At 46.5% G+C, this 15,384-nt stretch overlaps 1 protein-coding gene across 5 annotated transcripts in view; it reads left to right on the forward strand.

Annotated features, from left to right (window-relative positions):
• The window catches only part of ZFYVE26 (zinc finger FYVE-type containing 26), a 1,794,472-nt gene that overhangs the window by 17,016 nt on the left and 1,762,072 nt on the right, over positions 1-15,384 (forward strand). For all 5 annotated transcript variants that reach the window (XM_077465059.1, XM_077465061.1, XM_077465063.1 and 2 more), the window contains exon 2: positions 11,071-11,149. In XM_077465059.1, coding sequence (XP_077321185.1) covers positions 11,071-11,149 — 79 coding nt within the window. The remainder of the gene's footprint in view (positions 1-11,070; positions 11,150-15,384) is intronic.

A 15,384-nucleotide genomic window follows, 5' to 3' on the forward strand; every position in this document is an offset into this window, starting at 1 on the left:
CTGTCCTGGCAATCCTGGTCTTTGTCAGGGTGAGTGTTTTGAACGCTACCATGAACTAGTGAAGTATTAGCGTAGGGTACAGCATTTCACAAGCTAGGCACACTAACACAGAGTCTCCCAAGATGCCATCGCATTTTGAGAGACCCGAACCGTTACAGTTGTTACAGTTTACAGTTCAAAAAAGTGTATAAAAAAAAGTAAAATAAAAAAAAACAAAAAAAATATAAAATATAAAAACCAAAAATAGTTGTCGTTTTATTGTTCTCTCGATCTCTCTCGATCTCTCTCGATCTCTCTTGCTCTCGATCTCTCTTGCTCTCGATCTCTCTTGCTCTCGATCTCTCTTGCTCTCGATCTCTCTTGCTCTCGATCTCTCTTGCTCTCGATCTCTCTTGCGCTCTCTCTCTCTCGCGCTCTCTCTCTCTCGCGCTCTCTCTCTCTCTCTCTCTTCTCTCTAATTTTTTATACTTTACTGTTTACTGTGTTATTGTTAACCATTTTTCATGTTTTCAGGTACGCCATTCAGCTGCAGCGTGGATTTATTTATCTTGACAGCAACAGCATTTGCCCCCACGATACATAAAGCCGCGACTCCAGTGCTGTAGGAGGTGATTTCACCACCACAGTTAAAGAGCATATATGCCGAAGCATGGGGGCATAAGGGGTGGAGGAGCATTTTTGCTCCTAATGCCGCATACATACGGTTAAAATTCCGACAGAGGGCTTGCCCGTGGAAAAGTTTGAATGTATGTACGCGGCATAACTTTTTTGCGGGAGGATGCCCCCATGCTTCGGCATATATACATTTTCTGGAATTTACACAGCTTTTAATTTATGACTGCCTATCTCATTTCTTGAGGTGCTAAAATGGCAGGGCAGTACAACCCCCCCCCCCCCCCACCCCCCCATGACCCCATTTTGGAAAGTAGACGCCCCAAGGAAATTGCTGAGGCATGTTGAACCTATTGAATTTTTTTTTTTTTTTTTTTTTCGTCCCAAGTGGGACATTTAGTTTCAACTTTGTGCAAAAAAAAAAAAAAAAGTTAGTAATATTCCCGCAATTTGTATCAAAATATAAAATATTCCATCTACATGCCTCTCGGCAAATAACTTGGGGTGTCTACTTTCCAAAATGTGGTCATTTTGGGGAGTGGGGTTGAAACTGTCTTGGCATTTTATGCACAACAATTAGAAGCTTATGTCATTCACTCTTCTAACCACTTGAAAACAAAGCCCTTTCTGACACTTTTTTTGTTTACATGAAAACATATTTTCTCTTATATTCACCGACCGACACAGCTCCTCTATTAGCCATTGGGTTGTTAGCCTTATCACTAGGAGAATACTAGGCATTAGTTGTAACCCAACACTCAGAACTCTTAATTCTGCCCAAGGGTGCAGTCCCTTGGGCTACAACCCTCCACCCTGCCATGCAGTCATTAGTTTTATTTTGTCCAGTGAAGGAGGAGGACCTAGAAACCATCAGTCCGGGTTTTTTTTTTTTTTTTTATGCAGAAGCTTGTCTTTTGGTGCAAGATGATGATCCTGTGATCTGCTATCAACAGCCGGCTGGATGACAGGCTGGATGCCCTTATCCTTTAGTCTCCCCAGTCCAGGCATCGAGCGTGTGCAGGCTGCAGCTACGCGCTCGGCAGGCCATGACGATACCTCAGCTCCAGAGGTGGTCGGTGAGCTTTTATGCTCCGGGGCCCACATATGACCGGGCTACTGATGTCTGCGTCAGTGGGCTGAGGCCAGCAGCCACCCTGTACTGATCAGTGAGTGGTTCTGCAATGAAATGTCTCCCAGCTCTTCACGACTGGTAAATACAGCTCTCCCTGCCTCGGTGGTGCTGAGCAGCTAGGCATTCCCTGGGAGTTCGATTCGGGGGTCCCTCACCTCCCTCTCTAGTCTCCTTTTCTAGTCTCCCTGTCCATATCTTCCCCCCCCCCCCCTCCACTGGGGTGATCCTGCATGTGGCCGCTGAGCTGTGTATGTGTGCATATACAGGGACTATCTGGGGGGCTGGCTCTAGTCGTTACCTGGGTCCTGTGTGTCATGCACCTGTGAGGTTCTTCTGTTTGGTGCGGCGCTGTGTTCTCTGTCATTGCTTAGTTTTTGTACCTCATGGAGCTGCTGATGCCCATTTTAGGTGTGGGCGAGGGCAGCATGCCTTCCTGGGCTTCAGCTGCCATTTTCCCAGTGATCTCCTATCAGGACATTTTCTGGAAGCCTGAACACGTTTTCAGTGTTCTCTTGCAGCAGCATGACTCATGTGCTCGCATAGCCATTTTCCCTGTGTTTTCTGTCTTTATACTGGACGCTGGGCGGCCATTTTCTGGAAGCCTGAGCACATTTTCTAGAGTGGTTTTATGCTATTTCTGGCACCTGCCACCGACACCGCTTTGGTTTCCTCTGCACTTGGGGGCACTCGGGGACTACAGGCACTACTTGTGGGACAGTGCAGAACTCCTCAGGGTGGTGAGTCTGACAGGAAAGAGCCCCTCATCCAGTGGCAGCAAGGAGGGTGGGGCTGTCACTGTCCCAAGTCCCCTTCTGGTGGCAGACAGGGTAAGGGTCAGCATGGCTTCAGAACCTGGTGTTTCTTCCCCCGAAATCCAGGCAATTGCAACCGGGTCACCTGCGGACTGCGCAGTGCTCATAGACACCCTGACGGCAGTCCTCAATTCGTTCATTGCCAAGATGGAGGCAGTGCGTGCCCCCCCCCATCCTCAGGGCAGAGCTCTGATGCACACTCTGGTCCTGCTGAGGCTGGGGACCTTTGCTCTGTCTTGTCAGATGACGCTGACCAGGACCGTTCGGACAGTGAGGATGAGTCCCCCGTCCAGGTCCGTGCATGACAAAGCGCTTGTTGGCGCAATTATCACAGCTGTGTGTGATAACCTGAAGATTCAGGAGCCGGGCGATCCCTCTGCTGATGTACCGGTCCCTTTTTGCTCCCGCAAGCCAGCACATTCACCTAAGGTGTTCCCGTATCTGACTTATTTTGACAAGTTAATTTACAAGAAATGGGGTTGCCCGCAATGTACCTTTTTCGGTCCCCAAATACATGGCAGTTTGTTATCATTTTGAGGAGAACCTTCTCAAGAAGTGGTCGGCTCATCGGGTCGTGAACCCCCCCCCCAGTATCCAGGTTAAATTAGGTTTACGGTTGAGGGGTTAGCCGTGCGACCAGTACTGGCATCCGCACTTGTGTCGCAGACACTGTGTGGGCAAAACGTTTGCACTGCGAATTGGGAGAGCTCTCTGCGTGGACCTAGCAGACCAACTAGTGCAAGGCTTAAGTACGTTTGTGATGCGGCCCTGGATGCTCTTCCTCTGTTTTCCAGGGCTTCAGTGTCAGCTGTGGTGGTGAGGCACCTGATTTTGATAAAATGCTGGTCTGCTGACTAGGCATCCCTAAAAGCCCTGACAGATCTTCCCTTCCTTGGTGACCAGCTCTTTAGAACCTATTTAGATTACATTATTAAAAATGCCACCGGCTGTAAGAGCACCTTGCTACCAAAGGCTAAGGAGCCACGCTATAGGTAAGGGCCCTTTTTTTTTTTTTTTTTTTAATATATTTTTTTTATTTATTTTTCTCTCACAAACTGCTTTTTTGTCTTCCCGTAGCTTCAGCAAAACACCCCCAGCACGACAGAATGGCCAAAAACATCCATAGAACCGCAACCCTGTAAATAAAAGTGCTACCGCATGAAGGTTTGCCCCCACCCATGTCTCGGGTGGGGGGTGGCCTCCGGGAGTTTGCAGCCCGGTGGTCCTCCCGGTTATCTGACCAATGGGTTTGATTTTCCTAGGCTAGGTTTCAAGATAGCTTCTCTCTTGGCCGCCAAACAGATCCTTCCCCCTCCAGCATACCTGTATCCCCGGCTCAATGGGAGGCCCTCTTGGGGGCAGTAAGGGACTTGCTGAATCGCGGGGTGATTGTACCTGTCCCAGATTTGGAAAAATTCCAGGGATTCTACTCAAATCTGTTTGGACGTACCCTTTCCTTCTTGGTAACCAATCTTGGACCTAAAAGCCCTCAATCACTTTGTAAAAGTGCAGAGGTTCAGAATGGAGTCAGTTCGCTCAGTAGTCGCTGCACTCCATCAAGGGGACCCCCTGGTTTCCTTAGACATCCAAGATTCGTACCTGCACATACCCAAATGCCTTCGGCATCAAAAATTTCTACGGATTGCAGTCGGGGAAGCCCACTACCAGTTTGTGGCTCTTCCTTTTGGTCTGGTATGAATTTGGGTGGCTGTTGAACCTAAAAAAAAAGTCGGTGATCGTACCGACCCAGCGTCTGGAGTACCTAGGCTTGCTGCTGGACTCCATGGAAGCAAGAGTTTCTCCTTCCAGACAAACTGCAGACTGAGATCTGCGGTAAAACTAATGATGAACCGCAAGTGGTTGTAGCTCAGCTTTTGCATGAGAGTACTGGGGCTCATGGTAGCCTCCTTCGAGGCATTACTTTATGCCCAGTTCCTTACCAGAGTCCTGCAGAAGGAGATTTTGACAAAACGGGACAAATCTCAGCAACAGATGACAGTCTATCCAGCTGAGGTGGAGTAATGGGGGTTCAGTATGCTCAGGCCTCTGGTCGACAGAAGAATCCAAGTTGCCGATCAATCTTCTTGAATTGAGAGTGATCAGGCTGTGTGCCTCTCCACATGTCCAGAGACTGCAATGGCGTCTGATCAGGATCCAGTTCGACAATGCCACTGCGGTGACATACGTTAATCACCAAGGGCGCTCAGCCACTGCACGGGAGGTCGCTCACATACTTCGGTGGGCTACACATACCGACCCTGTTGGCTATTTACATCCCGGGAGTGGAGAACTGGCAGGCGGACTATCTGAGTCAACAGATGCTGGACCCAGGAGAATGGGCGTTGCATCCGGAGATATTCAGGTTACTGTGCCTGAAGTGGGGCACACCAGACGTGGATCTGCTGGCCTCCCGTCTCAATCGGTAGGTACCAAATTTCAATCCAGGACAAGAAATCCGCGGGCAGACGCGCTGGTGCATCAGTGGTATCAGTACCAGCTTATCTACGCTTTTCCTCCACTGAAACTGTTACCACATCTGCTTCGTAGAGTGGAAGCCGAGGAGATCCTAGTGATACTGGTTGGTTGCCCCAGATTGACCTCAGCATCCTTGGTACGCAGACCTGGTGCGTCTGGTGGCAGACGCTCCCTGGTGACTGCCGTTTCAAGAGGACCTGTCTCAAGGTCTGATTCTCCATCCTGCTTTAACGGCATGGCTATTGAGAGCCAAGTGTTGAGGAACCGGGGTCTGTCAGACTCAGTGATCCCAACTATGTTAAGAACACACAAGTGTTCCTCCCGGAAGATATACCATCGTACCTGGAAGGCCTATATCTCCATGTGTGAGGAGAAAGGATGGCATCCGCATTCCTTTTCTATATCCAGGATCCTGATGTTTTTTGAGCAAGGAGTAGACCAGAAATTGCTGTTAAGCACCATTAAGGGGCACATTTCAGCCCGGGGTGTTTTTTTTTTTTTTTTTTTTTTTTTTTTTATTTATTTATTTATTTATTTTTTTTTAAGCGATCCCTGGCTTCTCACTCATTAGTGAGTATCTTCGTTCAGGGGGTGCGACGTGTAGTCCCTCCGGTGCGTCCGCCGTTACCCCCATGGGATTTGAATCTGGTGTTTAAAAATGGCGGCTTTTGAAGCACCATCAGGGTGCTTCCCCTGTTGACTCTTTCCCAGAAAGTGGTCTTTCTAGTGGCCATCACATCGGCCAGGAGGGTTTCGGAATTGGCTGCTTTGTCATGCAATTAGCCTTATCTGGTCATCCACAGGGATAAGTTGGTGGTGCGTTTGCAACCGTCCTTTCTACCGAAGATAGATATTTTCGGCTTTTCATATCAATGAGGACATTTTATTACCCCCATCGTTGTGTCCTAAGCCGAAGCACCCCAGAGGTGGCCCTTCATGCTCTCGACGTGGTTAGGGCTCTGAAGGTGTACTTGTCTGTCACGGCTCCCTTTCGGAAGTCAGACTTGCTGTTTTTTTTCGGTGGCTGGTCCAAAGAAGGATATGGTGGTCTCGTCGGCCACCATTTCCAGGTGGGTCAGACAGATTGTAGTCCAAGCCTACGCCTTGAAGGGGCAGGTGCCCCCCCTTTCCAGTCATGGCCCACTCTACAAGGGCAATCGGAACTTCTTGGGCCTTCCAACACCAAGCGTCTGTCGCTCAGTTGTGTAAGGAGGCGAACTGGTCATCTGTCCATACGTTTACCAAGTTCTACAATGTAGATGTCAGTGCATCGGCTGATTCCTGTTTTGGCCGCAAAGTTTTGCAGGCGGCCGTGTAGTTGCAATTGAGATTATTTCCTGGTTTTTCGATAAAAACGCAGTACAGTTTGATAATGCACTGTTGCATTACTTACGCAAAAAGGTTGCAGTGTTGGGGATCTCTCCTGTTGAGAATGCCTAGTTTTGGTGTTGTGTTTATCCGTACACTGCTGTCTTTTTGTGGGTTTAGTTTCACTAGTTCCCACTAGCCATGGTGGATGAAGTTATAATGCTGTTTTTTTTTCCCCACCCCTCGTTTGGGGACGTTCCATTTAGTTAGAGAGGAGCTGTCGGTCAATGAATATAAGAGAAAATGGGATTTTTTTTTTTTTTTTTTTTGTACTCACCGCAAAATCCTTTTTTCTGTAATTTACCGACCGACACAGCACCCACCCCTCCTTTTCTCTAGGTTATACTGCTTGTTGATGTACTGAGTTCTGCCTGGGAGCAGGGAGGGTTGTTGGCACAGGGTCTGCCCCCTGGGGCGGGACTAAAGTTCTGTGTATTGTGTTTACATTTTTGCCTAGTTCTCCTAATGGCAGGCTAACAAACCCATTTAGTTACAGAGAGGAGCTGTGTCGGTCGCTGAATTACAGAGAAAAGGATTTTACAGTGAGTACAAAAATCCTATTTTTACTGTCATATTAACTCAATATAACAAGGTTTGTGTGGGGGGTGTGTGCGTTTCCCCCCCCCCCCCCCAACTGAGTTTAACTACTTGCCGACCATGTCGTGTACATTTACTGTGGCACAAGGGCTTGGTTGCATGAGATTCCATATCTGTACGGGGCAAGCTCTCATCGCCAGGGGGTGCACCCGTGACCATTGGATTTGACCCAGAACCGATCAATCTTCAGGTCCTGGCCAGTGATTTATGGCCTTGGCCTGCTGATCAGTTCTGGCAAATGAAATGTTCCCTTACCCGTCTAAGTGTAAACGCAGGCAGGGTAAGTGATGATGTAATCTCTACTCGTGGAATCTTTCGTTCCAGAGAGGAGAGAACATCTTACTGTGAGTTGCACCAACACTACACTGACACCAGTACACATAGGTACACTTGTCACTCCCCCCCCCCCCCCACCTGTTAACCCCTTCACCCCCTGATGTTTCAAACAGTGCAGTTGTCAGATTTTTTCATTGATCACTGTACTTTTCTCATTTGGTGACATTAATCATTGTTGGGGAAGTTAGTGGTAGGCCCAGGTAGCTTTAGGGTACCTCTTAACCCCTCTAATAAAGGTTTAACCCCTTGATCACCCTATTGGTATTACTGGTAATGCTAGTTCTTTTTTTTTTTTTTTGCCTCTGGGTAATAAAGGTATAACCTCCTTATCACCCAGTGGGTGATATCCGTTTTAGTGTCAGTCAGGGTGTGCGTCACCCCAGGCAGTGTCAGATTTAGTGACAGTAGTATTAACACTCACGAACACACCATACACACTTCCCCTTAGTGGTATAGTGTCTGAATGGATTGATATTTGATCTGATCTATGTACTAGCATCCCCAGAAGTTTAGGGTTTCCAAAAACACAGTGTTAGTGGCACCAGCCCAGATACCTGCTAGCACCTGCCTTTAGTCCCCCAGCCCACCCATGTGCAGTATCAATTGATTACTGTTGCTTACAAAACACTAAACACATAACTGCAGAGTCAGGCCTGATCCCTATGGACGCTAACCGTTTTTTGGTAGCGTTTGAATCAGTTGTTGACAGTCTAGCTCTTTCCTCTGAGTCTCACTAGTCTACCAGTTACATAGTTACATAGTTAGTCAGGTTGAAAAAAGACACAAGTCCATCCAGTTCAACCAAAAATGTTTTATCTAGCTCTATCTCATACCAGCCCATATACCCAATTCTATACCCACAGTTGATCCAGAGGAAGGCAAAAAACCCCAGCAGAGCATGATTCAATTTGCTAAAGCAGGGGAAAAAATTCCTTCTTGATCCCCCGAGAGGCAATCGGATTTTCCCCTGATCAACTTTACCTATAAATGTTAGTACCCAGTTATATTATGTACACTTAGGAAATAATCCAGGCCTTTCTTAAAGCAATCCACTGAGCAGGCCATAACCACCTCTGCAGGGAGTCTATTCCACATTTTCACAGCTCTTACTGTGAAGAAACCTTTCCATATTTGGAGATGAAATCTCTTCTCCTCTAGATGTAAAGAGTTCCCCCTTGTCCTCTTTGTTGACTGTAAAGTGAATAACTCGACACCAAGTTCCCTATATGGACCCCTTATATATTTGTACATGTTGATCAAATCCCCCCTTAATCTCCTCTCATCAAGAGTGAATAAATTCAGTTCCTATAATATTTCCTCATAGCGGAGTTCCTCCATGCCTCTTATCAGTTTGGTTGCCCTTCTTTGCACTTTCTCCAGTTCCCCGATATCCTTTTTGAGAACTGTTGCCCAAAACTGAATGGCATATTCCAGATGAGGTCTTATTAATGATTTGAACAGGGGCAAAATTCTCGCTCTCTCGCTCTCTCGCTCTCTCGCTCTCTCGCTCTCTCGCTCTCTCGCTCTCTCGCTCTTTCTCTCTCATACCTCTTTTAATACAGGAAAGGACTTTGCTCGCTTTGGAAACTGCAGCTTTGCATTGCATGCTATTATTGAGCTTATGATCTACCAAAACCCCCAGATCCTTCTCCACCATGGATTCCCCCAGGTGTACTCCTAGCGTGTATGATGCATGCATATTCTTAGCCCCCAAGTGCCTAACTTTGCATTTCTCAACCTTAAACCTCATCTGCCACATAGTCGCCCAATTAGACAGAGCATTGAGGTCGTCTTTTAAATTGGTGACATCCTGTAAGGACGTTATTGCACTGCATAGCTTGGTGTCATCTGCAAGGACGGAAATGTTACTTTTGATCCCAGACCCAATATAATTTATAAAGATATTAAAAAGCAAGGGTCCCAGCACTGAACCTTGGGGTACACCACTGATAACCTTAGACCATTTGGAGTAAGAATCATTAACCACTACTCTCTGAATTCTGTCTTTTAGCCAGTTTTCTATCCATCTACAAACTGATGTTTCCAAACCTGTAGACTTTACCTTACACATGAGCCGTGTGTGCGGGACTGTATCGAACGCTTTTGCAAAATCCAAATATATCACGTCCACCGCCACCCCTCTGTCCAAGGTTTTACTTACCACCTCATAAAAAGAAATCAGGTTTATCTGACAACTTCTCTTTTATGAATCCATGCTGTCTGTTGCTCAAAATATTTTTTTTCCTGTGCCAATCCAGTGGTACTATTCCTGTCATTAATGAGTCCCTAAAAATTAGATACAATGGCTTTGAATTTACAGAGCTCAATTCTTTTAGGATCCGTGGGTGGATGCCATCAGGTCCAGGTGCTTTATCCACCTTTATTCTGTCCAAATATTTCTGGACCATATCACTTTTGAGCCATTGTGGATTTGGGGCTGCGTCAGTACCACCCCCATTATGGACATGAGCTCCCCCATGCTCCTTTGTATACACAGAGCTGAAGAAAGTATTTAATAAGTTGGCCTTCTTTGTCCCCAGTCACCCACTCCAGATTATTTTGCAAAGGGCCTACATGCTCAGACTTAACCTTTTTTACTATTAATATATTAGTTAATATAATATATAATAGTTAATTTAGAGACCAAAATGTCAAATCAAAGGTACAGTAGTGAAGAGGCCTACACGTTTCTGAGCATGATGAATGGTGAAGAGGAAGTCGCCCATCTGTCAGATTCTTGCCCAGAATACGATCCTGTAAGGAGCGGCACCCTGACAGATGGCTCTGATGACGGAGTTGTGGTCCATGCCAAGGTCAGGCATACCTGACTCCATTCTTCTGATGTTGTTGAGGTGTAAGAACTGCAGGACTCTCATATGGAGCAGAGAGCAAGTACTAATTCCACTTATCCTTCTGGTGAACTGGCAAGCATCAGTGGCCTAGTACATCCTGGTCGTAGTCAAGCCAGCACTGCAGTATCACATGGTGACGTGGCGAGCACAACTAGTGTCTACAGCCACCAAGAAGACAAACGCAGGCCCGTCAAGCCCATAGTGCCCTTTCTGCTGCATTTGCCAATACAAATTGGTGGAGCACCACTTCTGCAGCCCCGGTACTTGGCCTATTCACTGGCTAACCTGGAATTCGGGTGGAAACAGTTGATTTTACGTCACTTGATTTTTATTTGCCGTTTTTCACAGAATAACTCTATAGATCTATTGTGGACCAAAGCAATTTGTATGCTGGTCACTTCATCACCACTAATCCCCAGTTGACCCTTGCTAGAGATTGGAAACCTATTAATGTTTCCTAATTTCAAACCTTCCCGGCCCTATCCCTCCTCATAGACATTACTAAAAGGTGTGTGAACAAAATGGTAAAAATTTCACATGGTTACAGTGTAGCATGACCGTGCAATTGTCATTCAAAGTGTGAAAGCTGAAAAATGGCCTAGGCAGGAAGACTATGTAAGTGCCCTGTATTGCAGTGGTTAACAACCTTTCTAGTCAATGGCACAGAAAGTGGTAAACGATGGTACAAAAACGTTCAATATGAGCGTTTTTGTAGCTCCTAGTGTGTATAGAACTTAAGTTTCTGAAACAAGCTCAGGCCTGCTTTTGCCTTTTGACTTTCACTACTGGTTCATTACAATGATGGGTGACCTGACCTTTTTAACATATCTGCAATCAGTATTACATTCTCTATAGAATTCACTTTTCCATTTTCTTTTCCTTGCAGATGCACTGAAAGCCACACTTCTCAGCAGGTGGCCTGGTTCTGGCTCAATGCAGTGGAAAGTTGGCTTGTAAGGCCAAATGTAAGTATTTTGTTTACTGATTTTGATATGTTTTTTTGTGGATTCAAAATGATGAAAAAGTGTTTCTGTAACTCTTGGGTGGGTGAGAGATCTCTACGACTAAGCCCTTGTAGGAGAAATGTGACAGAGGGTTGGACTTTGAGAATTTTGCTGCATGTGCCAAATATTTTATTTCATGAAGCGTGACCTCCTCAGAATGCAGGCTTTTTTTAATTTTTTTTGCTATATCTTTATAAAATTGTTCATTAGCATACAAAATTGGCCCACGCAGGGGCCCAATGGTTTGCCCACTCAGGGGCAGTTCTTCTGATGCAGCAACATACCACAACAGGGCACAGCATACAACATAACTTATACTATAACCCCAATGTAGGGAGATGTTCAGTTCAGGAGAATCTGTGCTGAAATTGGTACCAACAGGATAATGCAACATGAATAGTTGGGTCAATATAACTAACTGACTAGAGATATAGTGTTAATCTAGGAATTGGTTACTGCATCAGTTGCTGTGGTATTATCTAGCCAACAGGTCCATACCTTAGCAAATTTTTGTGGACAACCCCTGCCCGAGTAGGTGGCTTAATACAGGGGTAAACTGGAATTCGCTAGGCTTTTCCAGAATCTGACAGAGTGGGGAGACTATTGTTTCCATATCATCGTAAAGGCCTTACAAGCATTGCCCCAGATTAGCCCAGCATCCTTGGTATGCAGACCTAGTGCGTCTGGTGGCTGACACCCCCCTGGTGACTGCCGTTACATGAAGACCTTCTGTTTCAAGGTCCCGTTCTCCATCCTGCTTTACCATCCCTGGTTTTAATGGCATGGCCATTGAGAGCCAGGTGTTGAGGAACCAAGGTCTTTTGGAATCTGTGATCCCAACTATGCTGAGAGCACGGAAATCTTTGGAAGATATGTAATTGTACCTGGAAGGCCTACATCTCCATGTGTGAGGAGAAAGGATGTATTTTTCATAACATGTTATGCCTAGTTTTTCCTAAAGGTGGCGTAACAACCCAATGGCTAAGAGAGGAGCTGTGTCAGTTGGCGAATTACAGAGAAAAGGATTTATGTTGAGTACAAAAAATCCTAATTTTGCGGCCCAATGAATTTACCTTTAGCGGCCAAATACTGTACCATACGCCACCTGGCTCACTTTCAAGATCCTGTCCAAACACATCAATCCCACCCAGGGGTCGAACTTAAACTTTCATACCAAAAACGTCTGGTGCCCAGTAGCGGTACTGAACCGGTTACTGTCTTGCCTACCCAGCCAGTTGAGCTCCAGCCCTTGCTTCCTTTGCCGACCAGCCCTCTGAGTGGCAGCTTGTTTGTCAGACATGTTAGGATCCTCCTTGTTAACCTAGGCCTTGACCACGACCTGTATTCCGAACATTCCTTTTGCATCAGAGCGGCCTCGGCTGCATCTCAGCACAAGGTACCATGCCTTTTTAAAAGGTGGGCAGATGGAAATACGCTTGCTTTGCACAGTATATTCTGAACCCACAGGTAGAGATGTTGCTCAGTAGTAAGTTACCACCTCAATAAAGTAGTTACCTCCCTATCCAAGTATGTTTGCCTCCTCTTTTGGCATCTCTTCTAGCTGACAGGGCCCACTTCAGGTCTATTTCATGTTAGTCTTGTGGCGTGTTTGTGTGGTTTTATGTGTGTCCCGGTTGTAGGGCCCTGACCCTAAAAAAAGAGGCTAGAGGAATATCTGTCTAGCATGTTCAAGGCTTGGGATATCTTTATATCCTTTGCCATCTTTGTAAAGTTTCATTACCTTTTTTACGCAGGTCTTTAAACTGTTCTCTTTTATCTCCTCGTGGCTCATTGTCTAGCCCAGGGGTTGACAAATTTTGCTTTGAATTTAGGAGCCAGTTAAAAAAGTTAGGAGCTATTTTTTTTTCTTCAGTTCCCGGGGTAAGGCCAGTAATTTTCACCCCCTATCCCTAACTCACAATGGAGCACCCAGTCAATAACTCCATTGAAACGCTGTTACATTAGGGTTATGGGCTGACCAGAAAGAGCAAGGCTGGCAACAGATGGAACTGGCTGGCACTGGCAGGCACATGGAACTGCCAGATGGCACTGGCAGGTGTCGCTGGTTGCAACTGGCAGGTGTCGCTGGTTGCAACTGGCAGGTGTCGCTGGTTGCAACTGGCAGGTGTCGCTGGTTGCAACTGGCAGGTGTCGCTGGTTGCAACTGGCAGGTGTCGCTGGTTGCAACTGGCAGGTGTCGCTGGTTGCAACTGGCAGGTGTCGCTGGTTGCAACTGGCAGGTGTCGCTGGTTGGAACTGGCAGGTAGCGGTGGCACTGGTTTGAAAGTAGCAAGTGGCCCTGGGTTGGCGGCACTGGTTGACACTAGCAGGTGGGACTGATTGATGGTGGCACTGGTTGGCACTGGCAGAGGGCACTGGTTGACACTAGCAGGTGGGACTGATTGGTGGTTGGCACTGGCAGAGGGCACTGGTTGCTGCTGGCAGGTAGCACTGATTGGTGGTGGCACTGGTTGGCACTGGCAGAGGGCACTGGTTGCTGCTGGCAGGTAGCACTGATTGGTGGTGGCACTGGTTGGCACTGGCAGAGGGCACTGGTTGCTGCTGGCAGGTAGCACTGATTGGTGGTGGCACTGGTTGGCACTGGCAGAGGGCACTGGTTGCTGCTGGCAGGTAGCACTGATTGGTGGTGGCACTGGTTGGCGGTGGCAGGTGGCACTTATTGGCGGTGACATTTGGCACTGGCAGGTGGCACTGGTTGGTTGCAGGTGGTATTGATTAGCGATGGCACTGGTAGGTTTCACACGGAGCACTCTGTTACTGAAATGTAACAGAGGAGCTGGCAGAATTGAGCTTAATGTCGGAATGGTGCCGGACCCAGCCTGGGTTTGAAACTGACAAGTAACAGAGGCGGATATGTCAGATTTCAAGCCTGATGTCGGGGTGGGCGGGGCCCGGGTGGGCGGGACTCAACAGCTATCAAACACCTGCCAACGATTGGGCTGCTTAAGAAAAGGGGCGGGCCACATACTTAGTGGCCCGCCCAGATCCCATTGGCTGGTGTTTGATAGCTGCCGGGTCCCGCCCAACCCCGACATCAGGCTGAAATCTGACAGATCCTCCTCTCTGTTGCTTGTCAGTTTCACACACTTAGCGCAGCACCGCTGAGTGTGGAGGAGGGAGGAGGACGGCAGTCAGTGTTCATGCGCTGCATGTCTGGGGCATCAATAGTGAGTGGGCTGGTGGCAGCTTAGGCGCCAGGTTGCGAGTTCTGGTCGCATTGGCGACCTGGCGCCTGGGGTTTGTCGAGCCCTGTCTAGCCTGCTTTTATATTCTTTGAGTTGAGAGACACAAGACTCTGGTCTAATAAAACTGATTATTTCAGTACTTGCTGTATAATTCAACATGCATCTCAGGACAGGTATAGTTTAGTGTGCTTCCTTACCTGTGCTCTAAGATATCTACTATGCCCCTTGGCCTTTGCCATCACTCCTGGGTGGAGCCAGTCTTAAAGTGACAGTGCATGTGGAGCCTTTCAGGTTTAACACCTGCTTAGTGCATCCATGTGAGAGCATATGACTATTTATACACACACACCAATTGTGATTTAAAAAAAACACAAATGTGGGAAATTAACCTTTGCCATTCCAGGGTATGTAAACTTTTTTTTTTTTATCATTTGGGTGATTTCTGTTATGATTTAAAAAGGATCCAAAAACTATGTTATAAATAGCTGCATGTGATTGCTATCCTTGAAAATATGACTGGTCATGTCAAATTGTCTTATTTAATATTGATGCCAACGTTTCACAATTTCTGACAGAGTATGCTAACTTTTAGCACAGCTGTATATTTCCCTTACTAACACTTTATTCTGTTTATGGATAAAGATTTTGGTAAATAAAAAAAATAAATAATGGATGTCATTAAAGTGAGTGGATATGTTTAAGAGTTCCCCACTTTGACCACTGGAGGCACAGACTTTCATTTAGTCCATTTTGTCCTCCCATGGATCATGTTGCTCTAACTAAGCAATTAGCTAGATGAAATAATATTGTGAAGTTTTTTTTTTAACAGAAAACTTTTTTACTTTATCTCAACGGGAGACGTGTTTCCATATACAGTACAATTATAAACATAATGTCATAGAATTGAGATTACATCATGATTTAAAGGGGTTGTAAAGGTAAAAATTTTATAGGTTAAAATCAATGTCTGTTGGGTACTAATACTCATTC

Source organism: Lithobates pipiens, unplaced genomic scaffold, assembly GCF_037356315.1.
Source record: "Lithobates pipiens isolate NorthernLeopardFrog02 unplaced genomic scaffold, aLitPip1_a1.2 Scaffold_30, whole genome shotgun sequence".
NCBI lineage: Eukaryota > Metazoa > Chordata > Amphibia > Anura > Ranidae > Lithobates > Lithobates pipiens.